The 22,551-nt window shown below is 32.7% G+C and overlaps 1 protein-coding gene across 1 annotated transcript in view; it reads left to right on the top strand.

Annotated features, from left to right (window-relative positions):
- Nucleotides 1-22,551, top strand: part of LOC149546375 (uncharacterized) — a 227,118-nt gene that overhangs the window by 162,906 nt on the left and 41,661 nt on the right. Inside the window, exons 12-13 of the mRNA XM_089791175.1 lie at nt 17,566-18,593; nt 18,690-18,959. Of these exons, the coding sequence (XP_089647301.1) occupies nt 17,566-18,593; nt 18,690-18,959 (1,298 nt within the window). The remainder of the gene's footprint in view (nt 1-17,565; nt 18,594-18,689; nt 18,960-22,551) is intronic.

Genomic DNA, 22,551 nt, shown 5'->3' with positions numbered 1-22,551 from the left:
TACATAAGCATACTTTCTATGGCCTTTGATCTGATGAAAAGTGAAACATCTTACGGTTACTAAATTTCTATCAATGATTGCATTAGTAGAACTAAGGAAGTACTGATCCTATTTTCATTGGTTATTTACCGATCTTTTCAAAGGCTTAACTTGTAGATGTGTTGGTTGTATGGCTTATGTCCATTAGGGATTTACTTTTCAAGTCATTTTCTTAAACTTTTTGTTACCTTATCTTTTTTATTTATTTTTATAAACACTTGGTTAGTTTAGGAATTCATATAGTTGCATAGTTAAAATTGTATTTATTATAAGTAGAAAAATACAAAAATATATTTCTTTTTCTGTGGATACTAGTTTTGAGATAGCAAGAAGATTCAAAATCTTATCCAAAATTAATCAAACTAGCAAAGGCCTCCTCATGAACACTCACATTTATCTTCTACTGAAAAAATTCCAGTAGGTCACAAGATCCCCCAAAACCTTGAAGTTGATCCAAGACCATCTTTTCAAGAGAGGAGTTTGAAATAATTCCTGGCATTAAACATCATGAAAAAAAATAGCTGAGCACCTGGTTAGAGGACTTCAATCACACTGTTAGGAGTGAGCCTTATTAGTGGACTTTAGATCATTCACTTATAATATCACTCGATTATTGGATTTACAAATGACTATTAGGTCAATCTTAAGGGTATTTATAGGATCATGGTCAACCAAACTATGCTCTTAAATGGCAATAAATAATTAGAAAATAAGGTTTATGTCAACTTGATGTATAATTTTCTACTTGTTTTTAGCTTTATATCAAAAAGTTGAGAGAAAAGAATCTCTAGGAAATTGAATCTAGTTTCTAAACTATTGGGACTTATCTCAAAAAAATAAAAATTGATCGGTCAAAATTTTCAATTTTAATGCATTATTACAAAATTGCAGAATAAAAATAAGAAGTAGACGTATGTTTGACCATCTTAATCAAAATTAAATGATAATATTTTTAAATAATATTCTATATATAAGTAGTAGACTCATGCTTGGATGTGACACATATTTTTGGGTATTTTTATTCTAAGTAAATAATTAATAATTAATTTTTGACTTTAGTATTTTTTATATTAAAAAACCTCTTGTGTCTGACCAGTTTAACTAATTCATAAATCTATTAAATTTAATTTTTCATTTTTTTTCCTTATAGTGGAAGAAACATAGAATGTGATGCATCTTTTGGATTTAAAAAATGTTTTACCATTTGAAAGTTATAGTTGTTTTTCAAGTAGTGTGTCAATCAACACTTTATATGTAACTCCATTAGAAAATAAGTAATAATTACTTACTAAACTCATAATTTGGAAAACCTTACATTTATGGAAAGATAAGAACATTCTTAAGAAACCCTTCTCATTTCATCAAATTTTGGCAACAAAAAGTCGTCAGCTACATGTTTGAAGTAAAAATCACATAAAAAATAGGCCAAAAACACATTTTAAGAATTTGTAATAGATTTTGAAATGGTTTGAGGCATTTTAGAACTACATATTTTTTAGATTGCCACTTTTTGGCACACCATGATCTTGTACATACCCTTAATCCAAAGGATTTACCCTAGACTAGTAAAATGATTAGAAAGTAATAATAAGGCTTGCTCTGATAACAAATTACAACTAACTTTTAGATTACAGATCTCTGTTTCAGTCCTCCATTATGCTCGACTCCATTCTACATGGCTTTCATACACTTGAGCTTTGATGACTTGTTCACCCTTCAAGAATTCATGCTCTTAAGCCTTCTTTCTTTGATTTCCAATAGTAGTCTCGTATGTTCCATCACTAAATAAAGAAATGCCTTAGACCTCTTGTCTAAATTAGGTTCTCAAACATTACCAACCTTGCTTCTGACCATCAATCTCTATAAATAGAAAATTAAGATCTATTTTCATTCAACCTTTATCATCAATTTTAGGGTTAGGTAGGGTTAGGTATGATTCAATGAATCTATCATTTGAGTCCCTTCTAGAAAGTTCTTCTTCAACCCTCTTTGAATTCACCTCAAAATAGTTTACCATGAATTATGTAATGCCAACTCATCATAGTTATTTTCTACATGTTTCACAAAATTCAAGAAAACAAAATAGTCAACTCAAATTTGTCAAATCTATGATTTAAAATGAATACTAGCACTTGACATCAATATTTTCTTGACTTGGCTTCCAAATTTTTCTTCCACTCATCTTCAACTAGATCACTTAGAAAACATTAAAGTTTACCAGTGCTCGGCATCAACTAAATTTTACACAGCTTATACTATATCACTCGGCATACATTGAACTTTCACTTTTCTCAGTTCAATCTGATTTTTTGCTCAGCTTGCACTAATTTTTCTTGGCACCTACTATCCACTCAGTGAAACTTCACTGATTTAATTCTTCTTACTTGTTCTTCTAGACTTGGTCAATGTATCCAACCTCTGAATCCTTAAGTAGTTAATCAATACACTATAACATCATTGTCCTAACTGATCTTTATACTTTATTTTCTTACCGTACTCAACCTTTCCTCTAGGTGATTTTGTTATCTCATTTGATCAAAACCTCCTCATCAATCAAACAAATTATTGTACTCAAATCAACAAAGGAGTTTTCTTACTACGAAGTAGTAGTTTTGACATTAGTAAAAACATTAATTGAAACACATTCTCATACTTGTATCAATTTGTTTTCAACTATCCTTGATAGTCATCTCTCAGATCTCCTTCATTATTTTAATTTTTTCTTGAAAGGATGGCCATACTTTTGAGGTTCTCTTGTTAGGATTATCTTCATTTTTAATGATCCTAAAATAATTGCACTTTATGTTATTGTCCAAAATTGTAAGAATTTTCCTTAGGGAAAAATTCACCGAAGACCATGAAGCACAACAACTAGCATGAAAGACCAAATGAAGTATGATCAGAATAACAATATAATATTCAATTAATTGTAATTGATTTTAAAGTACACTAGAGGTACATTTATATAAAGGCCTCTAAGATGCATCTAGAATGTGTATAGAATTAACTAGGAGATAAGAATTACAACTAAGAGCACCTCCTCCATTGTGCATGAATATACATGCATCAATGATAGGATAAGTATGACAAGGTGTCTCTTGTATAGAGATGTCATAGACACCATGTGCTAAATTAGAGTTTTCTACTCTTATTTTGTCAAAATGACAACTCATATGAGTACGCAAACTCATAGGTGTCTAATCTAATATATAATAAAATAATTCATGTATCCTAAGTAAACTTAAGTAATGTATAAATAATAATTCTTTACACTAAGACCTCACCCCCCTTAAGTGCAACTTAGAGGAATGGACTTAAGCTCACAAAAGCTATGATGAAATGCATAATGGGTCTCACTTACAAGGCCATGTTAGGTACCCATGTACATAATGCAATGTTTTACAATGCAAGGAAATCTCTCTGCAAATGGAGAAAGAGGTAAAACCTCATGGGAAAAACCCTCCCCCAAAAAGAGAGATATGTATAATAAACAAAGAAGAATGAATGGATGGAGTAATCAAGACCCCCCATTATGACATATATCATGCATATATAATAGAGAATCCTTCAACAAAATTCCTCCATTAGTGAGCGATCTTGTGACGATGAGTGTGTGAAGAAAAAAGAAAATCAAATGTCGACAAACAACATTTCTCCTTTTAGGGAGAAGGAACATCATGTATATGTGCAAATATGCTTCCCACTATGGATAGGAAGATGAAAGAGGAGTATAGATGTAGTATGTTGTGGATGCTTCCTCTGAAGTCTACCCATATGGTGACAAGTCCTTGATGAATGTAGATGCCATGAACCAATCTGGTGAATTCCCACAAGAAGGTGGCAAACAAGGAATCATGTCCATATATGATGCTGAATCAAACTCCAAAGATGATAAAGCATCCTTATAGGAAAATGGAGGAAGAGAAGCAATGTAACCTCCTCTAATAATGTTGACACACCCATGCTAGAATCTCCTTGATGACTGAGGAAGTTGCACCATTAAATCTAAATGATAGTCCTCCTTATAGGAAGAAGTGGTGCCATAGGTGTAGTAGAGAATGCTCCACAACTAATAGAAAGAATCCTCAAAAAATATGATGTCTGAGGAAACAAATAGACAATCTCCAAAGACTTATATGAATCCTCATAAGTGAACTAGTCCTTCTCCATCTATTGTAAAGAAGCCACAAGCATGTCAGAACAATCAAGTAGTTGAGATTTAGAGTGTGCGCTCTTAACGAGCGAATAAGTCTCATCAACAAAGAGAAGATCGATGTCATTGATGATGTCTCCCACATATTCAATGTGAGACTCCACGAATATCCCTATAATGGCTAGAAGGAAGTCCTCCTACTACACTAAATTAGGAGCATCCATGGCTAGAACTAGATCAGTAGAATGAACAAGAGCATCAGGAGGTGGGAGCTTATCTAGAGTTGAAGGTACCATAATTGGAGTGACTAGAGGTAGAATGTCCTCTAGAAATGGAGGAACTATTGGTTCTCCATATGCTTCCCAAAGAGCCATCGAAATACCATAACGGTTAATGGGAATTTTAATGGTATGCCAACAATTAGAAGTGATATTGAATATAATGATGTCCAAAAGTCTGTTAACTAGTGGTTGTTGTTCAGTGGAAGAGATCAATTCATAGGAACATAAATAAAGAAATGCTTCCTTATGCTCTCTTCTTATATGATCAATGACTGAAGTACTGCATTTCGGATAGTTCCTTTCTGTCAATAGAGGTCTAAGTCGAAGGTGAAATGTGAAACTAGACTCCATGAGATTGATGTATGTATGCACCACCCAAAATGCAGAAAAAATAAATCATTCTCCCTAATGTAGGATTTGGCAGTTCATAGTTAGTGCGATTACAATAGCCAATTTAGGGCCTATTTATGAAAGTAGTATTTCAGTCCATAGAATCCTATAATCTAATTGTAGATCTAGAACATAGAAATACAAATATGAACTTTCAAAAAAATGGAACCTAATTATGTGTCCAGCTGAGCCTGTATTAAGCATTGGAACTGGCAAAAATTGGGATTTGCAATTTGCAAAAAAATTCAGGAACAAAGATCTCAAACATCTCGAATCCCTCTGAGATGACATGTTTGGTTATAAAGGTGGATAATAGTTGGTTATGGCATAGAAGGATTTTTCATATAAATTTTGATAACATTGTGAAAGATAACAATACATTTTGCAATCAGAGATTTACCTAAGATTGTGAAGCATACTAATGTTATTTTCAAAGAGTGTATCATGTCTAAGAAGAAGAAGATATCATTTACCAGTAAGAATTTTACCACTATAGAGAAGATGGAGATTTTTCATACAGGTCTAAGTGGCCCTACCTGAATAAGAGGATTCTGTGGAGATAGGTACTTTATGATTTTTGTCAATGATTTCACTAGAATGATGTGGGTAGCATTTCCTAAACAGAAATCTGAAGCATTTGAGAAGTTCAATATATTCAAGAATAGATTTGAGAATGAATTTGGTGTTAAGATTAAATGTTTGATATTATATAGAGGTGGATATTTTACTTGTAGAGAGTTTAACATGTTTTGTGAAGAAAATGGGATTAAGATACAGTTATTATCACCTAAGACCCCTGAGAAAAATGAGATGGTAGAAATCTAAGAAATATATCAATATCAGAGGTAGACATAGAAATGATATTTGAGAATGATGTATACAAGACATTTTGGAGAGATTCAATGAATAAAACATTATACACCATGAATAGAGTACAAATTAGAAAAATATATGAATAAGATTTTTTTTGAACTATGGTTTGGTCGTACACCTTCAATAAAGTATTTTAGAATTTTTGGAAGCAAAGTGTTACATAAAGAGAGATGATGATGTTGGCAAGTTTGTTCCAAGAAGTTATTTAAGTATGTTCCTCATTTGTTCATTAAAAAGAAAATATTACTGATATTTTAATCATAGAACTAAGACAATTACTAAGTGTGCAAATCTAAAAGTTGATGAAATGTTTGGAGTTGAAGAAAAGATGATGGATTATAATTTTGATAAAAAGAAGAAAATCCTACAATTATTAGAGAGAACATAGAATATTTCTTTGAGACTAACAATGATTTATAGAATGATGTATAAATTGTTGAGAAAAGAGTAGTATAGAAAAGTGAACCTAGACAATAGATAATAGTCTAGATAATATGAGCACATTTTTAGATTCTTCTTGGAGTTTCTAACACATTGTGGGTCTAGGCTTGGTAAAGTGTAGATATTACGTGATCTTGCAAATATTTTATTGTAATTGCCAATGTATCTAGCCACAACCCAAAATGCCTTATAGATAGGAATTTTGGATGTAAATCTTATGATTTTATTATGTGAATTAGCATTATTTCAGATCTAAATCTTTGTGTGTTTGTGTATTTTTTCCCCTTGCACTATGTGACATTAGTATGGCTAGAATACCATTTTTAAAAAAAGATGTTTACAAATCTGACGTATCTTCATGGAGCCAAATAATTTAATTATTTACTTCCTATGGCCATCTTTATAGGCCATTTTCAAGGTATTTCATATCCCAATTCCTTAACCTAGCTTTTCAATAGTCATTTTTCTAATGAATCTTTTCTTCCTCTAATTGACGATAAAAAGAATGCCAAGCTAGTGTTATAATGCTTTTCCAGGAATTTTTCTTAACATCTAGTTCAGTCATTTAATGATACTAGACTTGTTTTATTTATAGTCATTATTTCTAGCTACATAATTAATTTACTGCTCCTCATTTTGGTCTCATTCCAAAGAAACTTAAGACAAGCTTTAGTCACCTTTATGAGACTTTTAATTGGCATTTGATACTAAGAGACATGATTTTCACCTTATTTCCTAAGATTATTGTTGTCCCATGAATTTCCATGGGCTTGGACATCTTTTCACACATAAGAAAGGGTCAAAATTTTGTGTAAATTTGGTGATTCACTATGCTTTCCTGATGAAGCCCAAAAATCTCTTTCTCAATATTGTAATTCTGTTAGTATCCATTTTATTTCCCAACCTAGAGAAATGTTGGTTTTTAAAACCTCTTAGTCATTAGGGAACCAATTCAAATTGTAGAATCCTTTATTGTTAGGCGTATATGATTTTCCTAAGAAGTAGTAAAGCCATGGCTCCAATGGAATTATTCTAGTTTTGAAAGAGAGTATGTTGTTCAGCCATCAATACCATTGGTGAACACCTTTTACGTAAATGAAAGTGCTTTAATTTTCTTGTATTGTAGGAGTTTTTTCTCATTAGTTGCATGGGCACAATATTTTTATCAAAAGGATCTTTTTTGTAGATCAACAATGTCTGTCTACAATTGAAAGTTGGCATGAGTTCAATTTTATTTAACTAATCAAGATATAAATACTTTTGAGTTTCATATTTCCCTCTTACTAGGAGACATTTTGCATAAGATTAAGATAAAAAATCTTTCACAATTTCCAAAGTATTGAAGATACTACATAGATATTTTATTAGAAGGTTTAGCCCACATCAAGGATATCAATGGCTTTATTGCAACTTTTCTATGGAGAAGGTTTTGAACCTACATTAGCATTTTCAATCTCCTAATTCTACATGGAAATTATGTATTATTACTATTTGGTCTCATATTAAAAACTTGAAATTGTGTATTTTTCTTATATTCACCATTTTGGTAGCATAGATCCCCATTTTACTCCTTTTCATCCATTTTATACCTTTCTTTATCTCTATTTATTATGCCAATGAGCTCTAAATTAGTGGTAGACTTACATTATTTTTCCCACATTTCATCATGTCATGCTTTCTTGGAAAATTATTCTTCCATTGATAACCAGTCCATTTATTTCCCTTTCTTATAACTTTGGCACACTTTTAGAATGGATTTTCTCTTTGTAATTCTGAAAGATATAAATGTGCTAGTTCTATCAAATACTATTATCTGTATTAAGGTCTCCATTTGTGCTAAATATTATATTTGTAATGATGCTATGCTTTAGATATAGGTATAAGAAGGAAAGGTTTCCATTGAGGTGGAACATTTAAAAGAAAACCTCTAGCATTGGAGAAACTATATTGCATGATTTCTAAGATTCCTGCATAGGAATCTACTTGTGTAAACACCCTACTTTCCATGAGTGGTATTGTAGATGAAGTTCTTCGACTAGATAAATAGATTCTCAATCATAGCTACCTCTTCATTACTCTACTCATTGATAATTTTGATCATAATGTTCTATACTATCTTGCAACCCTTAGGGCTTCCCCTCAAGATGGGTTCCCACCACTGGTGATCTTTGCACTCTACCACTTCTATACATTGGTCTTCTCAAGCTATTTATTTGAGTTGGCATGGTTGTTCAAAAGTATTTTGCAAGATGGTGTTAAGAGTCTTCCCATGATAGTTAGGTTGGAAGAGGAAGAATGAACTAGACACTGCATGTTGTAATAACAAAAGTTGAATGGGATCATTAGAGTACCATTTCAAAAAATAGATATTTACAAAGATTAAGTATGCTCATGAAGATGAAAAATTCAAACTATATTTACTTCCTTTAGTCATCTTTATAGGCCATGTTTATGTTATTTCACATCCTAATTCTAGCAAGTAGCTTTTCAATTTTCCATTTTCTAATGAATATTTTTGTCCTTTGATTGACAATAAAGAGAATGCCAAGAATGCGTTACAATGCTTCAACACATTTTATTAACATATAGTTCATTCATTCAAGACATAAGACCCTTATTTATTGATAGTCATTCTTTCCATCTACATAATATATTTTATAATATGACTGATAATAAATTCACCATGGCTAGATATTTACCTTTTAGGGTATTCCTCTTTCTTTGGATGACAAGTTTCAAATTTGTTAAAATATTTTTTCAGACACACATGTTTACTACTCCTCCTATTAGTCTCATTCCAAAGCATCTTATGACAAGCATTTTATGAGACTTTTTTTAGGCATCTAATATCAAGAGTCATGAAGTTCACCATGTTTCCTAGGAGTACATTTTTTTCCTTGGAAATTTGGTGTAGTTAGACATCTTTTTGGACATAAATGAAGCCTAGAAATCACTTTTTCAATGTTACATTTATGCTAGTATCCTTGGCATTCCCCAACCTAGCGATATATTAGTTTTCAAAATCTCTTATTCATGAGGAAGCCAACTCAAATTGAATATTCCTTTATTAGTATAAGTATTTAGTTTTTGTAGGAAGAATTCAAGCCATGGCTCTGATGTAACAGTTCTAGTTTCAAAGAGAACATGTCTTTCAACCATCAATACCTTTGGTGAACACCTTTTACCTAAATGTAATGGCTTGCTCTTTCCTAGATTCTAGAAGCTCATTCTCTTTAATTTTATAGGCGCAAAATTTTAATTTAAAAAAGTCCCATTTTGTAGATCTACCATGTCTATCTATAATTAAGTAGGCATGAGCTCAATTTTCTTTGACACATTAGGATAGAAATATTTTTGAGTTTTTATTTTCCCTATTAGAATGAGAATTCTTACATAATATTAAGATGAAAAATCTCTCAGAACCATGGAAGTATTGAATATAATACATAGATATTTTATTTAAGTGTTATGCTTCATCAAGACTACAATATCTTTAGTGTAGGTTTCTTATGTGGAGGTTTTGAATGTACATTAGCATTTGTAATCTCCTAATATTGCATGGAAAATATGGGTTATTACTTATTGGTCTTACATTCAAAACTTGAAATTGTGTGTTTTGTTTATATTCACCATTTTGGTATCCTAGAGCCTTGTTTTACTCATTTTCATCTACCTCATTCCTTTCTTTATGTTGTTTTGATTTTGTTAATGAGCTCTAAATTAGTGGTAGAGATAAATGGTTTTTTATCCCCATTTCATCTTGTCAAATTTTTTTAAGAATCGTTCTTCTCAATGATAATCATTCCATTAATTTTCCTTTCCTATAGATTTGTGTCATGTCCCCTTTTCAAATAATTAAAAAATAATGACTTTTGCTAAGGTTGGCGGGCTCAAAAAGTGAAGCCTCAAGAAACGAGGTTAATCATTGAAAAAACAAATGGATTAATCAATGTAAATTACTATTAAAATATGTATTATTGACCCCTCTTGTTTGTGAGTTAGGGTTAGGGTTATGCCCTCTTTTAAAGATGTTTGGAGGCAGTTCGAGCTCATTCCAGAACTTGATTTTTTCTCATTGCTTTGTTGTTCTTTAGAGGCTGCCAAACCTATGGAGAGGAAGACCCAACGATGGGATTTTGAAGCCATTTAATGTGCAAGCTCATGCAAATTTTGCCTTTGGCTAAACAATGCAAATTTGTGAGTTGTCGGGTGTGTTTCTTATAAGAGCTTGGTGTTTCTGGTTTAGTATTTTCTAACAGGCTGGTTTGTTGCTATATTGTAGATATTTTGATGTTAAAATAGAGCTAGATACATGTTTTGGATAATGGTTATACTTTTGTGATAGATTATTAGGTTATTGTGGTGTTTTCCAGGCTATTTTGTGTTGTTTTCGGGAGTCCGATGGGCATTGTTTTTGTCCTCCATTTGGGAGCTATTGTATGAACTCTATACAGATCTAGAAATTTCATTTTGTGAGAAATTGTGCAGGAAAATTCTCTATACAAGGGTCTACTTTCAGATTTATTAATAATATGTGAAGCTATGAAGTTTTTGGCACTATTATGTGCATACCCAATTTAGGGTTTTATTAAGAAATTGATAGATCTTTGAAATATTGGTTGTTTGATTTTAAAATCTGATTAGAGGCCTTAAATATCATATAAAATCATAAGGGTACATTTCAGTGGTATCAGAGCCATGTTCTTGCTAGCCTGAGGATTTGTACAAGTTTGTATGCAACCAAGTGAAAGAGAAAAGAGATATTTGTAGTGAGGAAAGAATATAGAAATTTGGACCAAACCTTTAGTTAAAAATAAAAGTAAAAAATCCAAGGAAGGAATAGGTATGGCTGATTTAGATGAGATGGCAAAGAAATTCTTTGAGGATATCTATAATACTGAAAAGCAAATCGTGGATAGTTTGTCAGAAACTAGAGAGGCTTTGCGAATATTGACAGAAAAACTGCAAGGAGTTTTTTCTACTAATAAGAAAGGGAGCACTTTAGAGGAATCAAGAAATGTGAAACCAACACCCTCTAAATAAAAAATATATATTTTTCTGCCTATAAATGAGCCACCAGTGCCAAATCTAGCCCTTAGTCCTATGGAAGAGGTTACAGGTAACTTGATTGCATTAAGAGCTACTTACAATGGCTTAGATGATGACTTTCGCAGTTTAGTTCCATTTAGAGAATATGTAGATATGATGAACACTTTGATGCCCAAGAAAGAGTATAGGAGGGAGCATGACATGAGTGGAAGAGAGCTCAAAAATAAAATAAGCAAGTTTACAGCACCTACGTTTGATGGAACAAATAAATTTTTAGCTAGAGCATGGCTACAAAAATTATAGACTTTCTTCACACTTAACCCCATGAGGGAGAATGATGCCATTCAATTCACAAGTCTACACTTGGAAGATGTAGCCTATGATTGGTGGTATCATGGAATAACTACTCAAGGTCATGATTAGGTAACTACATTCGATAATTTCAGTCAAAGAGTGATAGATAGATTTGACCTAAAAGATGATAAAGAGTATTTTAAAGAATTGTCAAAGTTGAAGCAAACTAAATCAGTTAAGGAGTATATAGAAGAGTTTCAAAAAGTGGTTGTTATGGTACCTGATATGAGTGAAAAAAGGATTGTTTATGTTTTTCTTGATGGGTTGGAAGATTTTGTAAAGGGTTTGGTTAAGGCTTTCTCACCCTCAACCTTACAGGAAGCTATCAAAAGATGCTTGCAACTTGAAACTTGTGTTCCTATGAAACCAGCCACAAATCAAAAACCCCTAAATCTTTGGCAACATAAAGAGAATTTTTAGAAAAAAACTTTTGCAGCACTACCACCAAAGAATGTAATGAATGTAGCAAAAAAGAAGGTAGATGAAGAGACTAGGAGTGAATTACGAAGGAAAAATCTTTGTTTCACTTGTAGAGAACCATGGGTTCCAGTACATAGATGTTTGGGGAAAGGTCAAGTGCACTATATCAAAGCTGCTTCAGAATGTTATTCAAAAGACCATAAGGAATTTCATGACACTAAGGAGGAGTAGGAAGAAGAGAAAGAAAAAGTAATCAACAAGGATGGCACTTTAGTAGCATTATCAGGAGTCCCAAGATATCATCCCTTTTGAATTTGAGGGGTACTAGCAGGGAAAAGGTTGACAATTCTTCTTGATAGTGGGGCAACTCACAATTTTATTCATGAGGGATTTTTCATGAAAAGAGGGCTTAAGGTAGAAGATTTTGAGGGATTCAATGTTACTATAGTTGATAGATTCACTCTGTCTTGCACACAGGTGGTGAAACAACTCAAGATGACCTTAGGATATTATAAGTTATGTGATGGCTTCTATGTAGTTGGCATTGGGGAGACAGATCTTGTATTGGGTGTTCAATGGTTGCACTCTACTGGAGGCTACTACATGAACCATCAAGCTATGGAGTTCAAATTTTATTCTAATGGAAAAGAAGTTTTATTGAGAGGCTTATTGAATGGAGCACCTAAGGTAGTCTCTACAAAGAGGATGGAGAGGACTTTTCAAAGAGGACAGGTAGCATGGGCAGCAGGAGTCATAATCCATCCAAAAAGCTCTCCAAAGAATCAAGGTAATTTCCATTTTGAAATTCACAATATTCTTGATAGGCATAGTATAGTTTTCAATGATTTTCCTCTGGGATTACTAGTAGATAGAGGTTTTGAGCATGTTATAGAGCTAGAACAGGGTGCCAAACCAATTATAACAACTCCATACCACTATCCAAGAAGTTATAAGGAAGAAATAGAAAAAACCATTAAGGAACTCTTGGACATGGGATTCATAATGCCTAGTTCTAGTCCATTTGCATCATCTGTGGTACTTGTCAAGAAAAAAGATGGTACAATGAGAATTTGTATAGAATACAGGGCTCTAAACAAGAAGATCATAAAAAATAGGTATCCCATACCATGCATAGATGAACTCATTGATGAGTTACATGGTGTTGTACACTTGTCAAAAATTGACTTAAGATCAGGGTACAATTAAATTTGCATGAGAAGGGAAGATGTGGAAAAGACTACTTTCAAATGTCACTATGGGCATTTTGAATTTCTTGTTATGTCATTTGGCCTTACTAATGCACTAGAAATATTCCAATCTTGTATGAATAAGGTATTCAGCCAGTATCTTCAAAAATTAGTTTCGATATTTTTGGATGATATATTGATTTACAATAAAACATAGGAAGAGCTCATCTAAAGCACATAGACACTATTTTGGGAATCTTGGAGCAGCAATCCTTCTATGCTAAACTATCTAAATGTGAGCTTGGTTTAACAGAGATCCTATATTTGGGACATATTATATGTTCTAAAGGAATACAGGTTGATCAATAGAAAATCTTGGCAATTTTGGATTGGCCTCCACCAACTAATCTTACAGAGTTAAGAGGTTTCTTCGGGTTGTGTAGATACTATAGGAGATTTGCAAAGGGATTTTCTCAGTTTGTTGCCCCTTTGACTGATTTGACAAAGAAATGAGCTTTTATTTGGACAGAAGAGGCACAAAAAACATTTTATAAGCTTAAGGAGGTAATGAGTTCATGCCCTGTGCTAGCAATTCTAGATTTCTTTTTACCTTTTGTTGTTGAATGTGATGCTTCTAAAGAAGGTATAGGGGTTTTCCTAACTCAAAGGGGACATCCAATAGCATTTGAGAGTAGAAAATAAAATCAATCAGAGAAAGGTTACTCCATCTATGATAAGGAAATGTTGGCAATCATGTATGCACTTCATAAGTTTACACAATATTTGGTATGTGGGAGATTCATTATAAAGTCAAACCATAATAACCTCAGGTTCTTCTTGAACCAAAGGGATTTGAATGATCGTCAACAAAAATAGGTGATAAAATTGAAAGCTTATGATTTTGATATTGAATACATGAAAGGAAAGAATAATGCGGTTGTTGATGCTCTCTCAAGAAAGCCTACTTTGTGTTCCTTAACATCTATTTTTGTTGATTGGAAAGTCTCCATAATTTCAGAGTATGCTAAGGATTCCTTTGCCATCAAGATTTTGGATAAGTTAGTGGATGATAATAGGTACAAGGTTGTTGATGAATTTATTTATTACAAGAATAGGATCTTCTTAGTGCTAGGATCAAAAACTAAGGAGAGGATATTGAGGGTCTTTCATGACACACCTTTGGCTGGTCATCAAGGATACTTCAAGACACATAGACAACTTCAAGAGCGGTTTGCATGGAAGGGTATGAAGGAGGATGTCCTTAAACACATTAAGAAATGTATGGTATGCCAACAAAGCAAGAGTGAGCAAATTTTTTCTACAGGGTTCTTGTAGCCACTTCCTATTCCTGAACAAAAATGGGAAAGTATTTCCATGGACTTCATCACTAGGTTTCCCAAGGTTCAAGGTAAGGATTGCATATATGTGTTGGTAGATAGACTAACTAATTATGCACATTTCTTTCCCATAAAATCTGATTTCAAGGCATCACAAGTGGCTGAATTTTTCTTCAAGAAAATGTTTAGGTTACATGGCTTGCCTAAGAACATTGTCAATGACCGAGATAGTAGATTCCTCAGTTCTTTCTGGAAGGAGCTCTTTCATTTGGCAGGAACTGAACTCACTCCTAGTACTATTTATCACCCTCAAATAGATGGACAAACAGAGATAGTTAATAAATGGATAGAGGGATATTTGAGGAACTATGTCTCAAATCAACAACATGCTTGGGTAAAATGGTTGCACCTAGGAAAGTATTGTTACAATACATCTCATTACATGTCTATTAGTATGCCTCCTTTCCATGCTCTTTATGGTTATGATGCTCTTTCCTTTATTGATCTAGCACTTTTAGATAGCAGAGTACCTATAGTAAGTGATTTTTTCAAGCAAATCAAAGACATAATAAGGTCCCTAAAGGATAATCTACAACATGCATAGAATTAATAGAAGTTCTATGTTGATAGGAAAAGGACTGAAAGATCTTTTGAGGTAGAAAATTTGGTCTTCGTTAGGTTGCAACCATATAAGTAAAGCACATTGAAGAGGAGTAGGGAAGAGAAGCTCAAGCCAAGGTTTTATGGGCCTTATAAGGTCATCAAGAAGGTAGGAGAAGTAGCTTATGAATTGAAGCTCCCACCAAACAGAAAAATACATAATGTTTTCCATGTCTCTTTCTTGAAGAAGGTTTTAGGCCAGCAAACTATAGTATCTATAGAATTACCACCTCTTGATGATGAAAGAAAATTAGTTTTGATACCAGAAGAGGTTTTGGATACAAGAGAGAAAAGATTGAGAAATAGGAGCATCATAGAGAATTTGGTCAAATGGAAAGGATTACCACTGGAGGATGCAACCTAGGAAGGAGCACATATTCTTGAGCATCCCAACCTTCATTTCTTGAGGAAAAGCAATATTTTGGAGGGAGGACTTGTCATGTCCCCTTTTCAAATAATTAAAAAATAATGACTTTTACTAAGGTTGGCGGGCTCAAAAAGTGAAGTCTTGAGAAAGGGGGTTAATCTTTGGAAAAACCAATGGATTAATAAATGTAAATTGCTATTAAAATATTTATTATTGACTCATCTTGGTTTTGAGTTATGGTTAGGGTTATGCCCTCTTTTAAAGAGGTTTGGAGGCAATTCGACCTCATTCTAGAACTTGATTTTTGCTCATTGCTTTGTTGTTCTTCAGAGGCTGCCAAACCTATGGAGAAGGAGACCCAAGGATGAGAGTCTGTAGGTTTTCAAGAAGGCTAAGGATGGGATTTTGAGGCCATTCCATGTGCAAGCTCATGCAAAGTTTGCCTTTGGCTAAATAGTGCAAATTTGTGAGTTGTCGAGTGTGTTTCTTATAAGATCTTGGTATTTCCAATTGAGTATTTTTTGTTAGTTTGGTTTGCTGTTGTATTGCAGATATTTTGATGTTAAGATAGAGATAGATACATGTGATGGATCATGGTTATACTTCTAAGATAGATTATTAGGGTATCGTGATGTTTTCTAGGCTAATTTATGTTGTTTTCGAGAGTTCGATGGGCATTGTTTTTGTCTTCCATTTGGGAGCTATTGTGTGAACTCTATATAGATCTAGAAATTTCACTTTGTGAAAAATTGTGTTGGAAAATTCTCTATAAAAGGGTCTACTTTCAAATTTATTAATAATATGTGAAGCTATGAAGTTTTTGGCACTATTACAAGCATACCCGATTTAGGATTTTATTGAGAAATTGGTAGATCTTTGAAATATTGGTTGTTTGATTTTAAAATCTGATTAGAGGCTTTAAATAGCATATGAAATCATAAGGGGACATTTCAATTTGTCACACTTTTTGAATACACTTTCTCTTTGTAATTTTGAAAGATATAAATGTGATAGTTTTTTTAAATTATTTACATCAATCTCTCCATTTTTTTATAAAGCTTCTATTTGTAATAATGTTATGCTTCACATCAAGGTACATAAGAAGACCATTTTTTTGTTGAGGTGACATATTTACAAGAAAGTCTCTAGCATTAGGGAAACTATCTTGCATGGTCTCTAAAATTCATGCACATGAATCCACTAGTTGCATCCACTTTACATTCCATGAGTGGTATTGTAGATGAAGCTCTTCAGCTAGATGAGTATATTCTCAATCATAGCCAACTCATCACTACTCCCCTCATTCATAGCTTTGATCATGTTGTTCTATAGTATCTCCCCACCTTTAAGGCTCCCCCTGAAGATCGCCCCCCCAATAATCTTTGTACAATGTCACTTCTATAGGTTATTCTTCGCAAGTCACTTATTTGAGTTGGCATGCTTGATCCAAAGGATTTTTTAAGATGGTGTTGGCAATCTCCCCATGATAGTGAGGACAAGAAATTGGATTTATGATAGCACAATAGGTACATGGAAGCATCAACAAGTTAGGTGCTTGTCTATTAAATATTTTGTTGTCAACTGACTCTTCAGCACTGAATCTTGAAAATTTAACATTTATTTTCAATATTAAATAAATTTCACTCTTTACAAAATTATTGAAGTCATCTATTTATTTGTTCTACACTTTATCTTTGCCTCTAATTTATACTTTGTCTAATTTCTTTACATAAGGCAGGGACTCACAGCTCTTGTTTTTATATATTGGTGTTAGATTTAATGTGAGGTGTAGTTCGTACTGTTTTGAAAAAATATGGCTCATAGTTCTCTAATTACAATTAGTTAATTTTAATCTACTACTTTTCCGAGGTATTCGATGCTAGAGATTAAAAGTTTTTATAGTGAGCTTACCCAACGTCCCTTCAGATATCATAAGTATATTGTAATCTTTTATCACTGAATAAATTGATTTTGAATCTAAGTTTTTTCTTAGAAAACATTAGCTGCACTGCAGATCCGGCTACCACAATCATGAAAAAGCTTGAGCTTGAATCTAAAGAGAACGAACTAGCAGTTTTTGTTTGGGGTGAAGAGGAAACAGCTAAGGGAGATTTTGCTGATGAAGTGTGTTTATTAATTGATGAAGCAAAATGGATTCCTGTAACTATTGAAACCTCTGACAGCGACGATTACTTGGAAGGGTTAGCAGGAGTAACTCTTTGGCACTGGAAAATATCAAACGAAGTGTCATTGGACGGCGAAAGCAATAGAGGACAAACAGAGTTGTCGGCTATCTTATTAGGACTCGAAGGAAAAGAAAAGCTGCTCTCCTTACCCGGCCCTGGAATAAATGTACTATTAATCCTTGACAATGTCACCAATACTAAGATATTAAAGAGGCTTCTGCGAAAAATGCGCAGCCTGAAAAAGAAAATCAGACTGCTAGTTATTACCGATGATAATAGACACGTGATGTCTGTCCTGGGCAGCTACAATTTCACAAATCGCCATTATGTTGTGCAGCCTCTCAGTTATGAGGATATTGTGAACTATATGAATAAACACTTGGATACAGATGATAACGACAGGCGTCACCTGGGAAAGATTATTATGATATGCAAGGGTTACAAGAATAAACTGGAAATCATTTTAAATATTCTGTTTAGAATCAAGGATAAGGCTGAGTTGCCCAGGGATAAGGCTGGCTTCAGCATATTATTTGAATGGATAGACAAGAAGGATCGCAGTTTTGAGGAGCTGGAGAAGTATATTTCTTGTCACGAACAATACCTTGATCTTCCAGAACATATCAGAGAGGTATTTTTGGACATTTGTTCATTTTTCAACGATTGGGAATGGAGAAAAGTGGCTTGTATTCTCGGGAATGATCCACTCAAAAATCTGGAGGACTTAGATCTGGTGAAGAGAAAATCGTGCAATGTATTCGTCTCCAACACAGTCAAGGAATTTGGGCTTTCTCTCTCTAAAGGAAACAGAGTAAATAACGTTGCTGATCTTTATACCTGCTTATCAATGGAAGAGGTATTTACCCAAATCCCAGGGAAAAATTAGAATTGTTTTAGTAAGGCATTTATGTTCTTAATGTTTTCACTGACTCACTCTTTACCGTATTTTAAGGTTCCTGAAATGAAAGGCATCTGGTTGTTAGAAAACAAAATTCCCTTCTATCTATCTTCTCAGCAGCTGAATGATATGTGTCGCTCTTTGAGGGTCCTTGCATTAGGAGACCACACAATAATGAAAGGTGAATGTGGAGAGACATTTAAGGAGCTGAGATATTTTCAAGTTGGAAGAGTGCCAGATCATCCATTCAACGTGATCAAGTTAAATCAACCCAGTTTCTTTGAGAATATATCCGGCAAGGACATGGGACTCGTTTCCGAGAGGGTGAGTCATTTCTTTACTCCAATATTCTTTCATAATGTACACCAAATATGGAATTATTCTACCTTTTAATCAAAATTTCCCATACTTCAAAATTGCTACATGAGTACCTAAAATCAGTAGCCAAATTGTATTTTTTCCATAACCTCGTTAGTATATTTTGTAAAAGTATTTTATTAGTTGTTTCTAATGGCGAATTGGATTTTTATATAATGCATACATTAACAAATAAAGTGGGTAGATATCAATATGTGGTATAGTTCCTTGTTATCCAACTCACTTCATGTATGCAAGGTTCAAGGTGACAGCAAGGGGTCCCACCAATCAACATCTCTAATTTTATATTAGAGAAATGGGTATTGCTAGTTAAATAAATCATATTAAAGATTCACTAAATGGCCTCCTCGAGTCACAACTAGGGGAATATGAAGAGAAGGACTCTGAAAGAGATGCAAAGTAGGTCATCATTAAATAGGAAACAATATAATTTTCACCCTGATTGCATTGGCCAAAATTAGGTATAGGTTTGGACAAACAAACTTGATTATCCTGAACTAAGAGATTTCTATTTCTTAGACACCCTTGCGAAGTTGAGTGACATCAAGAGAGCGATAAGTACAATAAAATCTTCAAGAAATTCTTTGAGGTAAGCCACTTATGGAAAATTATTTGTAGCTTCCATATAGAATTGTAACAACACATTAGAAATAGATAAAATTATTTAAAATAGAGAAACACATTCTAGTCATTAGTTCAATAAACAAAAAAGTTTGCTTTCTCATTTTTAATGTTGAGATGATCTTCACTTTGAAAGCATGCCAAATGTAGTTAAATTTATGGAGAATGTGATGGTAATCCCATTAAAGTGCTATATGCCCCAAGTAAATATGCAAACTTAAAATTAAAAGAAGTCATGAATCTAATTCCAAATTGTATGCCTAAAATGTGAGCACACTTCTATGAGTAATTATATCCAAGATTGCTCAAGAATGAGGTCTCGAATGGGATTCATAGCTCTCTATTCATAGAGTGCAAGGGTTTCTAATGGAGGCCCTTGGTTTGAACTAGTTTGTGCCCGTGCAAGTACACCATAAAATGAGAGATTCAAGGATCAAAATATGAATGCAAATGAAGATGAAAACTAATCTATATGATAACAATGCAAACCAATGCAAGATCTAATCTAATATAAAAATGCAAATATAGATCATGATGATGGAAGCCATTGATGCATGAGAAAAGAAGACAAGAAGATAGAAGTTCTCCACAGAAAGCTTTAATGCTCAAACTCCTCCAAAATTCACTCTCCAAACCTACAACATAAAAATAGCCTAGAGTGTGTGTGTAAAATGAGGAGAAGGCTCTCCTTTATAAAGAAGATTGGACGATCAAGATTAAGAAGCAAAAAGATTTAATCAAAGGTGGAGAAAGAATGATCCGTGTGAAATAAAGATCCACCAATGAGAAAATAGGAAAAGAATTAAATGGAATCCACTTAGAAATATGTACATTTAAGTGTAGAGGAATTTTTAATTTTTAATTTATTTTAGTTCCTCTTTAAGTGGGGATTTATTTAATTAAGCGGGAGCAAATTATTTTAATTAAATAGGAAATATTTAATTTAATTGAAAGATGGATTTTTCTCTTAATTAATTAAATGTGGATGAATTATTTAATTAAAAGAGATGTTTTCTTTTAACTAAATAGAGACTTATTTTGTTTAATTAAAAGGGAGATTTTCTTTTAATTAAATAAGACTTGGTATAAAATGATCAACCTTAGAAAAATATTGAAATAATTAAATTGATTAAAATTTGATTAAAGAAATTGCTTTGAATTGATTTAATAAAATATTGCAAACATGAAATTTAATAAATTGAATAATGAGGTCCCATAGTCTAGGCGACCATTTCAGGGTGCATACACAAATATGTTGCCTTTTTTTCAATTGAAATTTATTGAAGTGTTACAAGATAATATAAAGTAAAAGACCTTAGGCCCACAAAAAAAATGTCAAAAATATTAAGAGCTCTTGAGGAAAATATTTTGGAGGGATAAATTGTATATTCCAGTAATATATAGTTGACTTTACCAATGTAATTGAATAATTTTGAGCCTTAAAAACCCACTTAGCAAATCAATCAACTACATTATTCCATTTCCTAGGATTAACCAAGGCCAAATCTAGAAAACTCTAGCCAATGAGTATTCATTCAACATATCAAACATAATATCTAAATAATATTCACAAAAAATTCCTAATCCAAGAGAGAGTCCTCTTTTAACACTGTGAAAAATAACTAGGGCCTCCATAAAATTATTCTAATTTTATCCTTTATAGATGAAAAAAAGGAACACAACAATACCATCACTACCCCTATGAATGCCACAAATTCCTTATTTTCCAAGATTACCTCTTGAATAACCATTAGTATTCACTTTTTTAACTTCCTTAGAGAAAGAATCCACCTCCCCTCTCTATGGATTTTCTTATTTGTCTATCTAAATCTCCTTTTAGTCTAAGAATTAATCCCATAACACCTAAATCTAGATTCTTTACTATATCCAAATTACTAGATTCTACAAGTATGGTCATATTAAACATTATTAAAAGAGTGTCTTGTACCCAACTAACAAACTTTGTCTACACAAGGAAACTGCCAATTTTTGAACCTTGAGATATTCTCTAGTCATTTTTATACCATAATTTTTTTATGGTAGAAGTTGGGCTAAAATACTAAAAAACTTAAAGAAAATATTTCTTACCTAAATGATGGCCCAAACTTTCTCAAAATGCAAACAAAGAAATGGTATAAAGACAAGAATTATTGAATTATCCACAACATAGATTTCAAATCTCCCTAATATTAGAATAGTTATTAAAGAAAATATGAGAAGTACCATCTTTATTGTTTCTACACAAAATGTAGATTGAAGGGCCGTGAAAGCCTCTCTTCCTTACATTATGCCAATTAATTCATCTATCATAAGAAACTAGCCAAGGAAAAAAGTTAATATAATACCTAGAAAAAAATTTCAAAAACTGACTTCCTTCATGACACACCTCCTTAAATATACAACTTATTATCCAAAGGTAGGTAACAAAATGAAACTTAAAATATTCCTCTTAGATTTGGACTCAAATGTAAAACATCCCTAGACCACTCAGGATGATTAAATATTTAACTAGACAAAATATATCATATAGTTCACATTACTTCTTCTTAATGCCCATTAGAGGTCATTAATGAGTATCATCATAGAAGTTTACTTTAATAAGAATGTTGATTATGATGGTTTTTAAACTGTCGCGTTGTTCCAACTAGCCTTAATATACTACAAAGGGATTGTGATGAGTGAAATAATTCAGGTATGCCCATGTTAGAATCCATAGACCAATTATATGGGGATGAATCGCTAATCAATAGAAAAAATATATTAGATAATACTCATGAGTCAATTCACAATGTTATGACTCTATTTATAACATTAACACATTTAAGTGAAACCAAAAAAGGTAGAAAATTATGTGCACATATAAGACATGTAATTTTGATAAGAAAACCCTTGAAGGGTGAAAAAAGACACTAAAAAA

The sequence above is a fragment of the Cupressus sempervirens genome, chromosome 7 (assembly GCF_028749045.1).
Source record: "Cupressus sempervirens isolate cs-2001-9-10 chromosome 7, ASM2874904v1, whole genome shotgun sequence".
Classification (NCBI taxonomy): domain Eukaryota; kingdom Viridiplantae; phylum Streptophyta; class Pinopsida; order Cupressales; family Cupressaceae; genus Cupressus; species Cupressus sempervirens.
Note: the sequence above shows the minus strand (reverse complement) of the source record. Positions and strands in the feature narration are given on the sequence as shown.